The 18,869-nt window shown below is 39.5% G+C and overlaps 1 protein-coding gene across 1 annotated transcript in view; it reads right to left on the bottom strand.

The window, feature by feature from the left end:
• The window catches only part of kmt2cb (lysine (K)-specific methyltransferase 2Cb), a 68,175-nt gene that overhangs the window by 32,057 nt on the left and 17,249 nt on the right, over positions 1-18,869 (bottom strand). Inside the window, exons 4-17 of the mRNA XM_087811457.1 lie at positions 15,931-16,072; positions 14,137-14,346; positions 12,698-12,807; positions 12,455-12,564; positions 11,398-11,560; positions 11,153-11,324; positions 10,556-10,670; positions 8,915-9,090; positions 8,482-8,825; positions 5,127-5,836; positions 3,483-3,605; positions 1,808-1,924; positions 1,540-1,644; positions 77-181 (exon numbers count right to left, since the gene is read on the bottom strand). Of these exons, the coding sequence (XP_087667583.1) occupies positions 77-181; positions 1,540-1,644; positions 1,808-1,924; positions 3,483-3,605; positions 5,127-5,836; positions 8,482-8,825; positions 8,915-9,090; positions 10,556-10,670; positions 11,153-11,324; positions 11,398-11,560; positions 12,455-12,564; positions 12,698-12,807; positions 14,137-14,346; positions 15,931-16,072 (2,702 nt within the window). The remainder of the gene's footprint in view (positions 1-76; positions 182-1,539; positions 1,645-1,807; positions 1,925-3,482; positions 3,606-5,126; positions 5,837-8,481; positions 8,826-8,914; positions 9,091-10,555; positions 10,671-11,152; positions 11,325-11,397; positions 11,561-12,454; positions 12,565-12,697; positions 12,808-14,136; positions 14,347-15,930; positions 16,073-18,869) is intronic.

Here is an 18,869-nt window from a genome sequence, read left to right as displayed (position 1 = left end):
AAGACGAAACATCCTTCATATTCGAGACCCCCTCTAAAGACCAGTTTGACGACAAGCACTTTGAACCACGCCGTACCTTGATGCCGACACAGAAGGGGTGGTAGCACTGGCCGCATTGGGCGCACGCCAACAGACGACCCTCGGCGCCGAGGCCGAAGCTCCCGCACACAACACACATATCCTGACACAAAAAAGGGGCAAATGTCAGTTAAAAAACACTGAAAAATCCAAATTTTACATTTGATTTATTTCCCTAAGTTGGTCCAAATAACAAGTCTGATTCAGGATTAGCAAACCAGAGTCATACAGGCACATCCATTAGTTTGTTTTTATTATTGGTGTAGTCTATGATCATTCTGTTTATGCAAAAGAACATTGCTAGAACTCAACACGATAAAAAAAGTCCCTATTTTTTTTTTTATTTTAGTGATTTAAAGTAAGCCAAATGTATCATGTTGATGATTCAAACTTAATTTATCACATGCATTTTTCATTTTTGATCAGACTCACGATAATAATGATATAAAATCAAAGTTTGATTGAAGGGACGGAACTCTCTGTCCATTCTATCTTGTATGCGTTACGCCCTTTAACTGGATTTGCTATTGGTTTACATTATGTGACCAATAAAACAAATTACAGGGTTCCTTAAGATTGAAAGTTAAATTTAAGACTATTTAAGAGTTTTTGAATTAAAAAATAAAAAATTTAAGATCAAATTGACAGTCAACTAACAGGGGAAAACACCATATAAATGTCATTGGTTCAGGGACAATCTTGCCCAATTTTTTATTCTTACATTATATCCCATCTTGTTCATTTTGATAATTTCCTGCACAAAATACATTGTGCTTTGTACTTGTTGCCTGTTAATATCAATATAATAGAATATGGGTTGGCTAATTTAAAATTCCCTATGTTGCCCCAAGAAAATGTCTCATTCCAAATTTGCTACATGAACCATGTTGAAGAAGAACCACGTCTGGCCGGCTGCAGCCGCTTCACCCTCTGGTTAGATTCACGCGCATTAGTAGAACTGATTCTAATCTCAAATCGAATTTTTACTTCGAAGTCTTACTTCTTTTAAAACTTAAGAACCTGTGATTTAGGAAATTTTAATGACAATTTAAAAAGGCCTTTCTTTTTATTTTGTATTAGATTACAGATTTCGTGTAACAGACAACAAAGCAAATACTTAAAATACCATAAAATGCAAAGTATTGTTGATGAAGTGATTCAGTGGGAAAATGTTATATTAATAAAACCATAGTGGGGCGACGAATGCTTAGTGTTGTTTTGTTAAGATGAAAATTAACGATAACAAAATTGCTTTATGACACACCAAGTAATAAATGCACTCGAAACATTTAGCAAATTTCTTCCTATAGTGACACAAATCTGGTTTGTACAACAAACTCTTTCGATAATTTAAGCAAAAAAATTCCTTTATTGTTTCTACAATTATCAGAATTATTTGTTTTGTTTTGATTCTTTTAGCTCTAACACTCAACCACCTGCAGTAAAAAAAACTGTTGTTACCTGTTTTAGTGTAAAACTGTCATTGCTGGAGAAAATGACAACAGTGTTGTGCATAGCGGTCTCCTCCTCTTCCTTGACCGGGTATGGGATCTCCAGGGTTGTGATCTGTGACCAAACACATAGAGAACATACCTCAGAACATTTCTTCAAAATTTCACGTGAATTCTATTTGCATTTAAGAAAAACTGGAATCCAACAACGGCTGAGCCTCGACACAGCTCCAGGTCAATGTACATGTTGAGATATGAAAATGTCATCAGGCACATACCCCAGGATTGATGCTGGGACCTGCACCGTTCTTGCCCCTGGCCCTGCCACGTCCAGCTCTACCTGAAAGACCGGCCCCTCTGGGCCTCCTTCTTCCTGGGAAGCCCGACCCTCGTCCCTGTGGGAGAAAGAAAAAAAAAAAGGCCCTCGTTTTGAAGAGTGCAAACTAGTTGGGCAGGAGGAGGGAATTCTCAGAGGAAGATTGGAGTGCCGAGGAAACTCGACGAACATTCGCGGGCTCCCTGATGAAGAAGGTTCCGTTAATAGCTCAACGTTTGATCGAAAGTGATAAATGATGACGGCTGACGGCAAACAAGCACAGAAATCAAATGTATCAAGAATCTAGAGACCAAATTAAACACACAAATATAATAACAAGTTATCCCAGTTATAACCCTTAAATGAAGTATAACTGTAGACGGTTTTCATTGCCTCCTAAATTGACAGTTTTCTAATATTTCTCAAGTTAAAAAAATCTTAATTAAAGCACAGTTCTGCCACGCCATTATATTACATTCTCTGCTCACACATTATCAGGTATATACTGAGGTTGAGTTGTTGACCAATACCAATAAAGATTGCTGATCTAAATTGAGTTATGTGTAATAAAGTGCAGAGCCCGGGGTCTGGGATTCAATTTTAATGATCCGTCACAATGAGATTGTTAGTCGTGCATCATGACAACAACTAGCTAACTTGCCTTCCTGACGGCTAACCAGAGGGCCTGACAGCTAGTATACCAACTGCTAACATCGACTTAAGACAAACCCCTTAAACATCTTTCATCTAATCTATGGATGAAAGAAACTTCAGTTATGTGGTTTATTGTGGAACAAAAAGGTTTGAATATAGAAATCAGACCAGGTATCTGTTGAAGAAAAGCTTCGTCAATTCTGGTTTCTTGAGGTTTAAGATGGGGTAGGTGTTCTTAAGAATGCTGTGAACAAGCCATTTTTAAGGCTCGTTCAGTGGAGGGATGAATAGCAATGAGACAAATCGCTATCTAAGCATTTTAAACTGGCATCTTAAAATAATTATACATTGATATTCCAGTTATGTAAATTCCAGAGGTGATTTAACCGTTTCATTTTTGTGATCTGAAGAGGACTTTTAACATTATAAACCAACGGAAAAAAAAAATCCCAATCTAACTATCTCTTGTATATAAGACTTCTTTTATCTCCATCCTGGCTCTTTATTCTGATGGTCTTTTTAGCCGATAAGTCACTTAAACTTGAAGAAACTTTCTGGAAAGAGAAACTATTTCCGAGACAAATCCGGCTGCTTTATTCTAAAGCGTTTTTATTCTTATCTTTCCAATTTTCCCTTACCTGTGATTCTATCCTGAAACTTACGCTCCTTCTTTTCTGAATAAAGCGACACAAAGACCCCAACACACACACACACACACACACCGAGATCATTCTATACACGCTCAGATATTTTTAATATTCATGAAAAATAACTCAGATTTTCTATTTTATAGAAATATTGCGGGAATGTCCTTGGACTTAATTGACAATTTCAAGCCTTTTTATTTGAAAATATTTTGGTATTTTTGGGACATTTTCCTACGGCTTGTATTCAAGGCTTCTGTTTAGAATCGAAGGGGCGAAACACCGGGGTACAATTTGCACCGCTCTGACACTGAAGGTCATCCCTGGCGAGTTATTTACCACTCTGATGCTCCAGCCGGGGCTGCCAGAGGATTGCCTGGTCTTTGAGATGTCCCACCCATCAAGCTGGTCCGGAGACCAGGACAAGGGGGAGCTCACACTGCTATGGGGGCTCCATGCACCCTAAGGTAAGGTAAGGGCAAGTGAGAGAGTGAGAGAAAGAAGGGGGGGAAAGAGGGCGACAAAATGCAGCAACTTAAAAATCAAGGCCAGCGGAGAAACAAAACGTACAAAGAAAGATGTTAAAAACATGAGTGTGCAGTGAAGGAACTCAAACAATCGATGCAAAAGCTTTGAGAAGAGAAGCAGTCGATGATGTCATAACATGTGACGTTCACAGTCTGATGGAGACACATGCAGATCAAAACTTGTTAATGGAATCTCATGCAGTGAAAACGTCTCATGGCGTCGCGGAGCAGAGCGAGAGCCCGTCGTGGGTTTTCACCACCACCGTCCTATATATCCGACATGTTGACAAAATATGGTGAACGTGTCAACACGAAAGGTCGTGACCTTATTACAGGAATAGCGTGCGTTTTGAAATGTAAGGATTTCAATTTCTGTTCAGGGCCACTTCGCCGGCTTTTAAATAACACGACCTTAAAAAAAACGGCTGATTTCTATTCAAGCTACGGAAACACGAACATCTCGCCTGCATTACCTGCGACAACCAACATCCAGCACATTTTTAAAAACACTTAAATAAAAGCACACATTAATAATATTCAGTTAAATACACTTCCTTTGCGTCTCAACAACCAGTAGCCATGGTACTCTTTCGTTTGCTCCGAGTTTAACAGTTTAAGTTCTTTCACAGCCATGAATGAACGGATGGTGGGATGAAGAAAATGGCAGCATAAAAGAGCGTAATGTGAGAGCAATTAATGATGAAGGTTTTCATGGTGAGACCAGATGCAAAAAAAAAAAAAGAGTGATAAATGGCATGAACATGCTGGTTGGATAAGGTGAGGACTCCCAGTAGGGGCAGGTTTTTAATCGTATAAACCGTTTTTTCTTATTGGAAATTATCTCTACGTGAACCGTGGCTGCCATTTTCAGAACTTGCGACAGCAGGAGCTTATTGAGGAAGAAGAAAAAAAACATGCTTTTAATAAAAAAGAGAAAGTAAATGTCAACGTATACGCCAAGCTGAGCAGCACTATATTTAATTCTACATAATTGCTCCTTCAAAGTGCTCTTTTCCTAGTTAGAATTCAGATGGATCAACAAATCAATTGACATATTTGAACATTTAAATAACTTAAAGGCAGGCTTGTAGATACATTAATTCAATGTCTTTTGGGTAAAACTGGACAGATCCGCATATTAAATGCTGCAACTAATTCCAATTTGCTTTGGGAAACGATTTCTCAGACCACTCGCTCAGTCACACAGACCATTGAGTTAACATTTAAACTGAATATAAAGAAAACCAGCTCGAACAAAAAACACACAAACTCTGAATGCACGGTGGGCAGTAAGTGCTCTTCCTATAAACAATGAAAGAAAAACACATCAAATAAACGGTATGGCTTGATGTTACTGTTACTGTATTAGAAGTGCGATGCTATAAGCAGCAATGTGTCACTCAATCATTTAAATGTCAAGAGATCTGGACAGCAAAGAGGGTAAAATCTTGCTTACCTGCTTCACTCTCGGTCGACCAGGAGAGAACTTCCTCTTGGTGATAGCTGGCTTTCCCATTCCGATCTTCGGGGTGAGTGGTATTAGCGTAGTGGTGGGCATGGTGCTGCCGTGTTCGCTGTACGTGGTGATGAGGTGGGACTGAGGGGGGTCTCTCTGAGGGAAGGCTCGGGCGACGGGAGCCGAGCGTGAAGGGCAGGTAACAAGCTCCGCTAGTCGTTCCATCGTCGTCTTGAACGGCTTGGCTTCTAAAGACAGGACCGGGAATGAGAAACTGGGCTTGCTGACGGGCGTCGTGTCCATCGTCTCCGTCGTCTCAAAGCTGCTGTGTCCAATAGAAATGTCTCTTATAGGCTCTTTACTAAGGTCTCTCGTGACAACTTCCAAAATAGAAGGCTTGGCTACATCCACACTCGTGGGCAGGGAGAGCGAGACCTCCAATGGTTGGTCCGTGACGGGTACCGGTGCAGTACTTGGTTCTTTGGTGGTTGAGATGATGATGGCCTTGAAATCCTTTGTGCTGGGGTTGAGGAGGGGGCTCTGCTCGGGGCAGACCTCCATCGCGGGCTTGATTTGCAAACTTAATTCCTGTACGTGTGGCGTCTTGGAACTGAGCTCGGCTGGAAAACAATCCGTCTCCTGGCGAGGAGTCGCCGAAGTATCCAGACAATCTGAAGATGTGACCTGGGCTCCTGCTGCTGGTTTAGTTTCTGCGGAGGAAACAGATCACCCCATAAATATGAGAAAATGAATCAAGACCTCAAGCATTATCAATTTAACCCGTTGCTGCTGCAACTACATCCAGGTCCGAGGGTTTATTTACAACCTAAATTGTTGAAAGATGTGATATAAAAGTTACCGTTTTTGTCCATTTCTGTCAAGATTTATTACTTCTTCATCTACAAAGGACACTTTCATTGGTGCGTAGGGGGGTCCGACAGAGCTCTGTGACCGCCATAAACTGCTCCGTGTCTGGACCAATCTTTATTTTTATTCTTTTGGCCTTATTCGAAACACAAAGGCCAAGAAGACGTTGAACTAACTACGCCAACTAATCCCTTAATAGTGGAAGGTTTTTTAAATGAGAGCTCGTTTTAGCTCAAATATTAAGCAAGTTACAGCCTTTTAAAAGTCACGAGTCATCCAATGTTTTTGTCCTTCTTTTGCTATTAGTAGCTTTCACGTCATTTTTCGGAATCTGTTGTAATCGGAGTAAAAATGTCACTAGTGCCCTTTTAAGTCCACGCCAGAATGTTAAACGGACAATAACATATTTTAAACTAAATCACATGGCCTTTGCTTTGTTCATTTAAATAATTTTCCATGGTTTAATAATCCCCAGATAATGCGGGGTACTTGCGCTAGTTTTCTATACTTCAGTTATTTAAAGCTTTATTGAAGGGAAAACTTTTCTTCTTAAACTTTAGAAGATGTTAAGATGATCTTGAACATGACAAACAAACTCTTTTCGATAATTTCAATGTCAAGGGTTTCATTATAGGACTTGAATAGATCCCGTTATGAAATGAAACCAGGATTACTTTATAAATGAGTAAGACCCAAGACTGCCAAACCAAAATCACCTTTTGACTCATTTTACTTACTCGATTAACACTCTCAAGACTAGTTCTGCAAATGCGATTTAAACAGATGTTGACCCTCGACACGTGTGTTTTATTAAATTTTGTGCTTTCAGAATCTCTTTAAATGGATTTGATCGCACCAACCCTTCAGGAGCTGTTGCACGGAGACACCCAGAGGAGCTGGTGATGCATGTGCAGAAGAATCTTATCTGGGTGTGTTTAAATATGACAATCCAAATATAAAGAGCATGTCCCATCATGTCGTCACTAATGGGTTAAACAACTTGATCACTCCACACAAATAAAGTAAAATAAATTAAAAAAAATGTCAGTGAAATATCTTCTCTATATTATATTTACAGGTGTGATGCACAATTAAACATTTAAGAATCTGGTATTAATCTCCTTTTTTCCCCCCATTCTAAATCACAAGCATCTATGAATAGAACCAGTCATGTTGAGCTTCTACTCTGCCAGACAGCCTCGGACAGTACAGACCGCCTAGTCTTAAGGAGGCGCCCCTTCAATTCAACCCCCGAGTTCCCATGTCACACTGATCCTGACACACACATGCACCTGCTAAGCATCTCTGCCAGGGAAGGGAGTAACCATGACAACCCACATCCCAGAGCTTGTGTGCTCTGGTCCTATGACTGTGCAGCTTGCAGGTGCTCATCCGGTGCCCATGCCAGAAAGTCAATTAGGAGATGGGTCCCTGACCGCCGCCCGGGCTAAACACACACTTTCATTCATATTAATACCTTCCTTCCTATATCTGCTACAGTCAACGAGGTCAAAGAGACTCTTTAGGTCAATAGTGTGCTTTGATTAAGACGGCTAAGTGTTGTCAATGAACGGTCTTCAGAGAGCGGATGGAGAGCGTTACGGGACTAATGGGGGAACCCGAGCAGGTGATCAGTTGTGGAAGTAAATAAATAAAGCTGAGCAAAATAAACATATCGCTCTTGCCAACAGTGCCAAGGAACAAATTGAAGTAAAGTGGTCTCTCGCCATCGTATTTCGCCTTCTGTTGTCTTGGGAACCATTTCTTTTTTTGTATACAGTACTACATATTTACATTTATTGGAACAAGCTGCAGTAACGGCAAAGCTCCTCGTCATCTTTAAAAACGCTACAAAAATACACATTAACCTTAGTGAGACCACCTTAGTGGAAGGCAGCAAATGCTGCACCCACATTACTTGTGGTTCCAACAATTCACTGAACTCCCATGATGCCTTTCTACACACTGCTCCCTTTAGTGTTGGCCGATTACTCTTTCCAATACTACATTTAAAATAATATGTTATGTCAAATTGGATTGACAGGTGTGATTGGCTGGCTGGGCGGCAAAGCATTACAGAGCTGTTCAGGTCACCGTTACTGAAAGGGTTTTTTGAGAGGGAGCCTCCTATGCAACGTTGAGTTTTCAAGTTGAAAAAATGTTAATTTTTATTTGCAAAAAGTGAAAAAACAAATCGCAGATCAGAACATAACCCAAGGGACTGCCGTGTTGTCTACAATGTCTTCAAATGTGCTTTTATTCCTATTTAAATAAAACAGGATGTTGACTTAAAAAACCCTAAGATGTTGATCTACGCTTTACAAAGACAATTTCTCTGAAGCATTTCTTCAATTAAGTGAGTGAGTCACTCGCCATCACCATGAAAAGCAGTGTTTGAAAATTCCAATTGTGAATCTGGTTCATCGCTGATCTTTGTTTGAAATAAAAAAAGCCACAAAATAGAGGGGTTTTTTTAACCCGTACTCACCAGTTTTTAGGACCGTCGAAGCTTCTAGCTCCTCCTTCCGGGCCGTGTCCTCAACAGGTTCCGAGTGCAAAGGGACAGCAAGTGTTTCTGGTTTCGAGTCATTGTGCATTTGAGTGGGCAGCTGAGCGCCAGGTTCTAGGTCCGTGTGCTTTGGAGCCAGCTGTAGGTCGGTGTCTGTGTGTGCGGAGGCTGGAGCAGAGCTGAGCTCCAGGCCAGTGTCTGTATCCTCTGCCGGTAATGTCTGCTCCTCGGCAGGAGGCCGGCAGTTTGAACACACAAAGTCCTCTCTTGGATGGATTTCTGCTTTGCCCGAGTTCTGTCGCTCACACTCCAGGTGAAGCAATCTAAAGGGGAGGAAAGAAACAACAATTTATTCGATGTAAACTTGAATAACAACTCTCAAAATGTAAACTTTTGGATCTTATTTGTGTACCTTTTGCAACTGTGGCAATGCAGAAGGTCTTTGTGGTGCTCCGGGTCGACGACGCCCGCACACAGAAGACAGCTCAGAGCAGGGTCTTGGTTTTGGACACAGCTCTCACAGAGCAGGCTCGTGAGATGCCACTGCTCGCTCGCTCGTGTCCCACACTGGATACAAACTCTGCAGTTCTAGGGAGCAGGAAAAAAAAAGAGGGAGTGTAGCATCAATTTAAAGTGTTGTGTAACGGTCTTTACTGCAAAATAAAATAATGACGTCATTATTGAGATATAGAAAGGTTTTTTAGCTAGAATTTTAGGAAAGACGATTCAATTGTTTTTAAATTATAATCTTTATTCTGCGAGTGCTTTGGTGCTTTAAACCAAAATACAACCTAAAAAATCATAATAATATTGCTTTTTTTAAAGGAACAATGGACTAAACAGAAGGTACAATATCAATGGCAACTAGGGGTGTGAAAAAATATAGATAAACCAATACGTTACCAATTATAACTGTTTTTGATAAACTGTTTGATCTATGTTCTTTATCTTTAGACTTAGATTGTGTAAGTGTGTTCTTTCTCTTTATTTCTCTTGTTCTTGTTTTATTTTTATTTATTTTTTATAAAAAAAATTGCTGTATGTATTGGCTATCGGAAAAAAACAATTTCCCGAAGGAGACCTCCTGAGGGATCAATAAAGTTTTACCTTACCTTACCTTGTACAAATATTCAATAGCACTGTTATCGATTGAAAAATGTGTCCTTTTTTAAATTTTTTATCATTTTTATGGTTAATTTTTGTGTTGCGATTAAACTTTCCCCGCAGCTAAAGGAACAATGAAATCCAGCGAGATACTTGTGATGACTGAGGATGAGAGGATACAGTCAACTCCAGCAGCTTTTAAAGCTGATGTTTGGACATATTTTGGTTTCAAAACAAATGAAAGCAGTTACGACTTCGTCAAGAGTCATGTGATCTGTAAATTCTGCAACACCAGAGTCAAAGTAGTCGACAATACTACAAACATATCCTTGTTACTACAGTATCACAATATATTGTATTGTTGCCCCTGTATCATATCGTCGGATTCTTGACAATACACACCTCAAAGTGTAGATATGTTTGTTTTTTTTAAATTTTAGAATACATGTGTGTGTAACTTTATGGCAAAATTAAGCGATAACTTTGTGACATTGTTTCTTAATTTGAGAGACAGTTAACGTTTCACTTAAGTTTGAGATCAACAAGCTTCAAGAAAATAATTTGACAAAAAGGTTTTAATGTTGTTGTAAATATGTGAAAAACACGAAAAGGGATTCATTCTTTGGACGTGATTGATCTGAAGTAAAAACGAAATATGTTTGTTAATGGAAGTATTAAGACATGTTAATAACTGCTGGCAGCTTAAAGCGGTCAGTGCAACATTAAGTGGTTTTGGTTGAGCCATTTCTGACTCAAGACCTTTCAACACCTGTCACCTGCAACGTTGTGGCCGTCAAAAACTGATGTAGAAGTTTGTGGAGGAGGGAAAAAAAGTTTGTGTGTATGTATTGGCGTGCAAAGGTACACACTGAATAAAGGTCAAACTTTTGGACTGAGGGTGTATTTTTTTAAGCAGAAAAATACCACTTGAGGTTACTGTTTCTCTTACCTTACACCTCCAACCATTGGTTGGAAGAGAATCCATGGCAGGTTGCAGACAAAAGGTATGATAGCCCTTGTCGCACATGTCGCACACAAGCATTTTTGTGTCCTCTCCTGGGTTCCTGAAGAAGACACACAAAAACAAAATTCTGTAATCATGAGAACGAGGACAGAGCAAAAAGCCTTAAAGCGAAAGTGTTTTTGGCCAAATAAAAAATAAAAAAAAAAATAAAACAAAAGAACACAATTAAAATAAATCAGGATTTGGGCTCAAACATTTTCCATGACTACGATGATAATTTCTTAAATCCAGGCAACGGCAATTCCTGGTGGATTGTGCCAAAACCGGAGCGCAACCCTGCAGTCTGGTTCAAACACGAGACGCCGCATTAAAACGCGGCGGATGATTCACCCGCAGCAAAATGGTCCGATTGTGCATACGAGATGAGGGTCAAAGGTTAGAGAGACAGTACTTGAGGGAGTTGACTCTAATGAGATCCTGACAATGCACAGAGGTTTAGAAAAAAACAAATCGGCTCGGAGAAGCGTGGCTCGCGGCAGAAAAAAGAGGGATATTCAAACTGGTAAATTAAAATTCACTCACTTGCACGTCTGGCAAACTTTGCACTCGGGGCACTGCCATCCTGCCCTCCTTAAAGGGGTCACTGCCATGTCCAGACATACCCCGTGATAATGCTGACCACAACTGGTGCAGAACAGCTGGTCCAACAGATCCCCGGGACTATCACAGAGGGCGCAGCTTACATCTTCTTCGACTGGAACGGGGAGAAACGAGCGTCAACATCGTCGCGGGGGTTTATCACACATTTATTCCAGCTTTCTACATACATTTATGAATGGCCGATTCAATGTGTTCCGGGCAGAGGAGAGAGAAGCTCCTGATATCCTGAAAGGTCCCAGCTGCCCCCGCACATGGGTAATGGTAGAGTTGAGCACATCCTTCAGCACAGCACTTAATGGATGCTCCAAGGCGCTTACAGTATGCACAGTGCTGCGGATAAGGTCAGAAAATGCATGAATTTACGGTAGAGATAAAAACATTTAAAATAATCGTGATTTTTTGATAATATTCATCCACATTTAAACACCACTCTGTATGACGGAAGCGTGTCTGTTATTTACTTAGAGAAAATAAGTATAAATCATGGCTAATGAAGCCAAGAAAACAACTGTTGCTATAAAAAAAACTGCCACGTTCATGCTAACAAATCCCCAGGCTGAATGTTCATTATGTTGGCAAGAACATTGCAAAAAAAAACAAAAAAAAAAACAGATGTCAAATTAGATGACACATAAAATTTAGGAGAATATCGTGAAACCTTCAGGAAATGGGAATTTGGGTTACAAATTTTTCGCAATTTGAAATTCAGGAATGGAAAAACTGAAAGCCGTTTAACGAGTACAGGTTCCAAACTCAATAACTAAAAAAAAACGTTTTAGCTGCTCATTTCACAGGCCGAACACAATGCAAATTTACCAAACTTTCTGTAACGGGAAGTAGAAAGCGGTGTTTTTTTTTTCTTATAGTCGCATGCTAAACAATATTTAGATTGAATTTATATTTACTAAACTACCTTTAATAAGAGGTATTCTAATTGTTTTCTTACGATTATTGGAGCCGTAATCTATCCCGATTATCTCTTCTTTTGACATATTACCAAACATTTCCATTAAATTCCTTCAACGTTACTTTTACTGTTGCAATAGTTGACTGGAGCTTTCAAGCATCATGCGTGTCGTAACCTTTTCCACTTCACAGCCGAGGGATCCGCGTGGGAAAAGGGCCGACCTTTACACGCCGGCCAGGTGCTATAGCTATCATGTGTTTAAAACGAAGCCATCGGCCCGAAAACTAAAAAAAAAACCTCCAACAAGTCGAACTCACCTTTGTGCTCCCTGAGTCAATGGCTCTGTCCACATTTAGCAGAGATTGTCCCTCGCCTGCCCAGACACCCTCAGACCACGAGGCACAACTCTGATGCGCCCAGCACTGCCCTGTGTTGCAGGAGGAAGTGATGAGTGAAGATGAGGATGCAGAAAACAAAAAAAAATCATCATCATCATCATCTCGAGAGGGTAATGTTGGTTTGAAAGTATTGATCGGAGGCACCGGGCTGCTGACGCTTACCTGACTTTAGGAGAGACCGGACATTATGATCTGGTGGAAGGCCAACATGAGAAAGCTCATCCCAGAATCGACTCGACGGGTCAGGGTCTGCCTCGCAGCTCTCCGATCTACTGAGAAGATGCACAGGGAAAAATTTCAGCAAAAATAATGAATGCTTAAACCAAAGAAGAAAAAAAAAAAGTAGGGAAATCTAAACAAAAAAACTATCATCAACATCTTCCCAACTTGTTATGTTACGCTCCAGGGTTTGTCCCATCCAGATAATGAACGACACATTTTTCTTGCACATGCTCACTTCTCTATACGAAAAAAAAAACTGGTTTACTTGGAAGAATGCCAGATCAATAAAGCTTCCAACGTGTCATCACGTCAATGAGAGATTCCTGATGGGTTACACACCAACTGGGCGAACGTCCAAATAGAAAGAACAACACAAGAGCGGTGTTTGCATGCAGAGAATGTTTGTTTACGTGTGTGTGTGTGTGTGTGTGTGTGTGTAGACTCATTTGCATAAGAGTAGTAGTAGTGTGTGTTTGTGGTTCAGGCTGGATACACGAGTGTTGCTGCAAGTCATAGTTTCACATATGACTCGACCAAAACTGAGGTCAACCGTAAGATGATTGACGGATACAAAGTATCACCACATTTAGCGGAAAACAACCCCTTAACTTTTCTACTTAGGGGTGTGTATCGGCAAGAATCTGAGCGATACGATACACACTGCATTACAGTGAAAACTATTTTAATATGAACTTGCAAACATCAACATTATATCCGACAACCCTCAACAACCCTCTCAGTAGTAGTAGCTCCCATAACGCTTGGCCGCCCAGCCAACCAATCCCAGTTGTTGGTGGGTTTTGACATGGCAGCATGGACGTAGAATTTAAGTGTAGCGTATAATAATTTATTACTAAAAAGAGCAGTTTGCAGAAAGGCATCATGGGATTTTTGGGGTTGTTTCAAGTCTCTTCTTTTTTAGATAAACAGCTCATTACAGTGTTAATTATAGTGTTTCTTACCTACAGCTTGATGCAGTATAAAATTACTTAGAAATGTAGTACTGTGTGCAAACCATTGCAGTACTGTCTAGCATAGTAAACACATGACTATAACATGCCACACCAGGGGATCCTTTGAACCTTGAATTTCTCTGTGAGATGAATAAAGTATCTATCTATCTATATCTGTATTTAATTGGAGAAGAAATACAAGCGACATCAAGGGGATATCTGCATGTTATTTGTTAATAAAAATCGAAAAGATGGTTTGAAAAGACTGAAAAGCTGTTAATTATTAATATGGCATCTTGAAAAAATATATATATATTGCGATATTCAAGTGTACCAGGGTTTTCTTACACTTACAAGACTTTCTACACGAGAATGCATACATGAACACACAGAGGACTTCACGACACTTATTGCACTGATACTCACTGTGTCTTCTCCCCCAGCGCTGAAGGTGTCTCCGCGTCCAAATTGGACGGAGAGGTTTTCGAGCCGTTGCTGCTATTGCTGGTCGAGCCTTCTCCGCCGCCATTGCTGCCGGAGCCCTCTTCGGGTTGAGGTGTGGTGCTAAATACTTGTAGTTTCCCCTGACCCAGCAGGCTGTGGTCACCACAGTAACAGAAGGCACATAGATGCTCACTGGAACAGAGAAAATTGGTAGTAAGAGGGGGGTGGGGGGGGTGTTTAATTATAAATACACCTACAGTGACTTAATACCGTGGCACACATGTCACTTTGAATTAAGGCCTGGATCTTTTTTGTCTGCATAGCAACATACATATTAACACGTCGCGCTCGTGGAGCGGCACATAAGAGCGACGGCTTTCACTGGGATTCACGTAGGTTGGCTTCAAAGCGAATCGCAGCATGAAGGGAAATGTTAAAGGCTTGAATTAAGAAAGGTATGTTGTGTCATTTAAATGCTTGTAGGGCTCTATAAGAAGACATCGGTAAACAAATATCTCACAGACACAATTGATCTGGAGAGAAGTCAGGGATGTCAAATTTCTATTTTCTCAAAGAAGAAAAGTTTTAAAAAGCAAATAATGTGTTGATTTGAGTGTGTCTTAAATAGATGTTGGAATCTACTGTATCATCAGTGTCCGTTTGTAAAAAAAACCTCTCTATTCTATGAAAAAATGTCAACTCTTTGTTTCTCTGAAGATGAGATCTTCTTGACCATAACCATGCCCACTCGGCTGTGATTGGTTAAGCATCAAGGTTTGTCACCATGCGTCATCAATCCCAGAGGTCTCGACCTCCAAGAGAATTGTTGTATAAACAAATCAGGCGTAATTACTGATGGCTGGCTGGAGGAGTGAAGCCATTATTACGTCATAATGGTCTCCACTCTCGTAGCCTTTTGTTTTGCCGATATTTCAGACGAAAGAGTAGTTTATAAAGTAATCATTTCAAAACATCGTCATGATGAGAGACTTGCATGTTGCAAATGGTAAAGTATCCCTGTGCAAGATGGAGGGAGTAAGTCAGGAGAGTTGGGTTTTCACAATAGTTGCCATTTAAACTTAAGTTAAAGATTAAATTCTACAAGGTTGACCTACCGTATATACTAAGTCAATTTTTTCAAATATCCAATTGAAAAGTGGAATGTAAAGAAAATATCCAAAATAAACCACTCAACATAACTCAGTAACACAAAACATGGATTAAAAGGAAACATTCTGTTGAAAAGACATGTGTGTCTTTAAAATAGGTAGTTTAACTGACCGTAATATTCATACGTGTGTTGAACGTCAATTTGCACTGATTTATACCTAGTTTCCCAAAGGACTAATACAATTATATCCATCTCTTCAAGAGGCTGAATGCAAGCACAGGTATGTTAGACAAGCTGCTTTAAAGCAAAAGCCAAGACCACACCGATAACAAGCCCCCTGGAGAAGTCTTGCACTCCATCCTCAGCATCAATTAAACACATAGACAAGGTGATTGATTACAACCTTTAAAAAGGTGAGACATTGGTGGCCTTTACATTCTCCAGACTCAATGTAATCCAATCCCACTGCATACACCAATAACTAATGTTGTGTTTTAATGCATAAAAGCTTTCAGAAGAAAAACACATACATATATAAATGAAGCTTTAAATCTCCTGTGGTGTTGATGAGTGTTGTGTTGGCAAACAGGTAGAACTGAGCCTTAAGGCTTTGTCACCCAAGGTGGTGCTGAGCTAATAATTCAAGGCATGGATGACGACTTTACCTGCGTTTGACTCCTCGACTTGTCGGGGCAAGTGCTCCTGCCGAAGCCTCCGACGGAGGACTGGAGGCCAGAGGAGGACACTGTTCTTCTTCCTCCGCCACATCCGTGGATACGACCTCTTCAGTCTCCATTGGTTGGACATCTAAATATGAGACGGTGGACAAGAAAGTTGTCAACGTTTGACCACAAATTAAGTCAAGTACCACAAACGAAACCACGTTTTCATGTCAGAGGTGACTTTTATAATGGATCGGTCTTTCCTCAATTTCCAAACAGAGCTTTGAAATTCCAGCACTCTGCATGAATTGTGTAAACTGAGCAATTTACACACTTAATGTGTCCATTTTCCAAGCAGTCAATGGCTGATTGTTAATGTTCTCTTCTCCTCTTTACCATTAAAAACTCAATTCTTCATTTGGAATTATTATCGGAGTTATTTGCAATGATGTAAAAGCCGGTTCTGATGACAAATATTCAATGAAGGTTTGAGGAAACGCTGGTAATGGTACTTTTAACAATACTGTAAGTTCTGGGTTAATATGTTGATCCGAGAATCTAAGAACTTCAGCACAATCTCCATTTATGATCTCACCTATCCTTTTTTCAAATGTTTCAAATCTTATCCACGAAATAAATGCATATTGTTTAACAACATAAATCTATATCTATGGATATGTCAAAGTACAGATTTGAAAACCAGTAGGATCTGGAATCCTACTAGTACAGATTGGAATTCCAATCTCTTTTAGGAGAGATTGGAATCCTACTACTGTATTTGGATATGAATATTGGAATTCCAATCTGTCCTAGGACATACAGGAATTCTACCAGGACAATCTCCTTTCAGCTGCTGCTCATCCACCGCCATCACTTGATCAAGCTACTTTCTGCTGTCACTTTGACATCAACTTTAGATTGGAATTCCAATCCGTACTTGTAGGATTCCAGATCCTACTGGATTCCAATCTGTACTGTGACAGATGTCTCTAGTCATGTAGGTATGAGCAGCTTGGGGAGTACTTTTCTTAGCATTTTTAAATAGTGAGGTAAAGACTATCGTTACGTCAAACCCTAAATACTTTACATCTGACCAAGTAAGATAAAATGATTTAAAGAGTGGTCACAGAAACAGTGAAAAAAATAAACCAACACCAACAACATGACACTTTGAAATAAAATCAATCGCATGTTTTAAAGAAAAAAGTATGCTTTAGATTAGCGCTTCCCAGACTGACTGATGGCACAAAATCAACAACATCATGAGTCACCAAACGGAAACATAACAAACAATATAATCTAATAAAAAAGGTTATCTTTATTTAATTACGTGGAACACCTTTCCTTAAGTATATTTTTTGTTGATTATTTCTTCTTAAAAGCTGCATTTGCTTCATATTGATAACAAAATTTCCCCAACAAGAACAATATCCTAAATGTTTTCTTTCTTATGTTAAACCTGCACATGAGCATTTCCCAATCTCGGCAAAGCATACATTCATCGTTTTCCACGGCACACCTGATGCATTCTCACAGCACATTTGTACCGCGGAACAGTGTGGAAAGTAGTTCATCTCCATTTTGAGATTCAGAGAAAACAGAAAGCTGGAGGTCAACATCAAGAAAATGTCAAGGGAATTTCTTCTTTTTTTCCACATTCTTAATACTGTAGTTATGTTTAAAAAAAATAATCTATTACTGCTTTTCTCACCGTACATTTGTGAGATCAACTAAGTGCTTCTGAACTTCATCAAATACAATTATTTTGATGACATAAAAGGAGGCCAATTTACATTGTTAATCAGCTTGAGCTTCTCCCAAAAGTGCCTTTTTCTCTGACACGCCGACTCTCTATTAACGCCTCATTTGGATGTAATTATGCAAAAAATCTGTTTCTTGTTTTAAAGCAGCATGGAAGAAAAAAAAAAGTGACATTTATCAGCCACATTATCTTTAAAGAACCTCCAGAATCATTCTCCGTAGTTCTAGTTGTACCACCAACATAGTTGATTCATTACGTACTTTTGGCTCAGTAGATCATCTCAACAGATAATAAAACTATAAATATAGAAGTACAAAAATACAGTCTTTCCCTAGTCACTGCACTACCGATGGTAGGAGAAAGTATTACAGGTTTAACTTCAAACTGTTGCTTCTTTCACGTCAGTATTTTGCGTTAAAAAAAACCCAGTTATTTATTTTTAATTTCCAAAAATACAAGATAATTGCTAAATTATATTTACATTATTTTATTGACCAACTAACAAAACCAACTGCTTCTGGGTATTTACATCACACTGCTTGGACGAGGCAGTTTGCTCACAGTGGAAGCATTATGGTGTTAATGTCGAAAAAAGTTAAAGTTAAGTGTTGAGCTAATATTTGCTATTGTACTGAAGAACACGGCGAACCACTGAACGTACATTTGTGTAACTTAATTGCTTTAAGAAAACAAAAAAAACAAAACAAGCTTTAATCCACACTGCAAAAGGCCTTCCAGGTCATGCAGTGCCAATGTTGGTACAAGGTTGGTTGATGCAGGTTATTGGCAACAAAAAAGTGTTAGAAATTTGGCAGTAAAATGGAAGATTTCATTAAATTAATCCAGTTTATTGAAGTAAATTGAATAACTATTTTTTGTGCGTTTGTACCAGATTTATGATATTTTTTATATAGTCATAAGTGATCTGGCATTTGTTATAGACCGACATAATTTTTTTTAAACCAACTTAAAAGCCCAATTTGCATCAAACCGTTTCCATGGTTCTTCGCCACCGCCATTTTGATCCCATACGGTGTGTGAATTGGGCCCCAACACTGTAGCTCAAGCAGCGTAGGGGGGGATTTTCCTTTGTTTTCCCTTTTATGAATTAAAATTAGGCTTGTAACAAACACAATTTGGCCCCTAAAAATGCAGGAAATAGTTTTTCAGAGTGTTACAA

This window comes from Callionymus lyra, chromosome 16 (genome assembly GCF_982586985.1).
Source record: "Callionymus lyra chromosome 16, fCalLyr1.hap1.1, whole genome shotgun sequence".
NCBI lineage: Eukaryota > Metazoa > Chordata > Actinopteri > Syngnathiformes > Callionymidae > Callionymus > Callionymus lyra.
The sequence above is the reverse complement of the archived record's forward strand: the minus strand, read 5'-3'. Positions and strand labels throughout refer to the sequence as shown.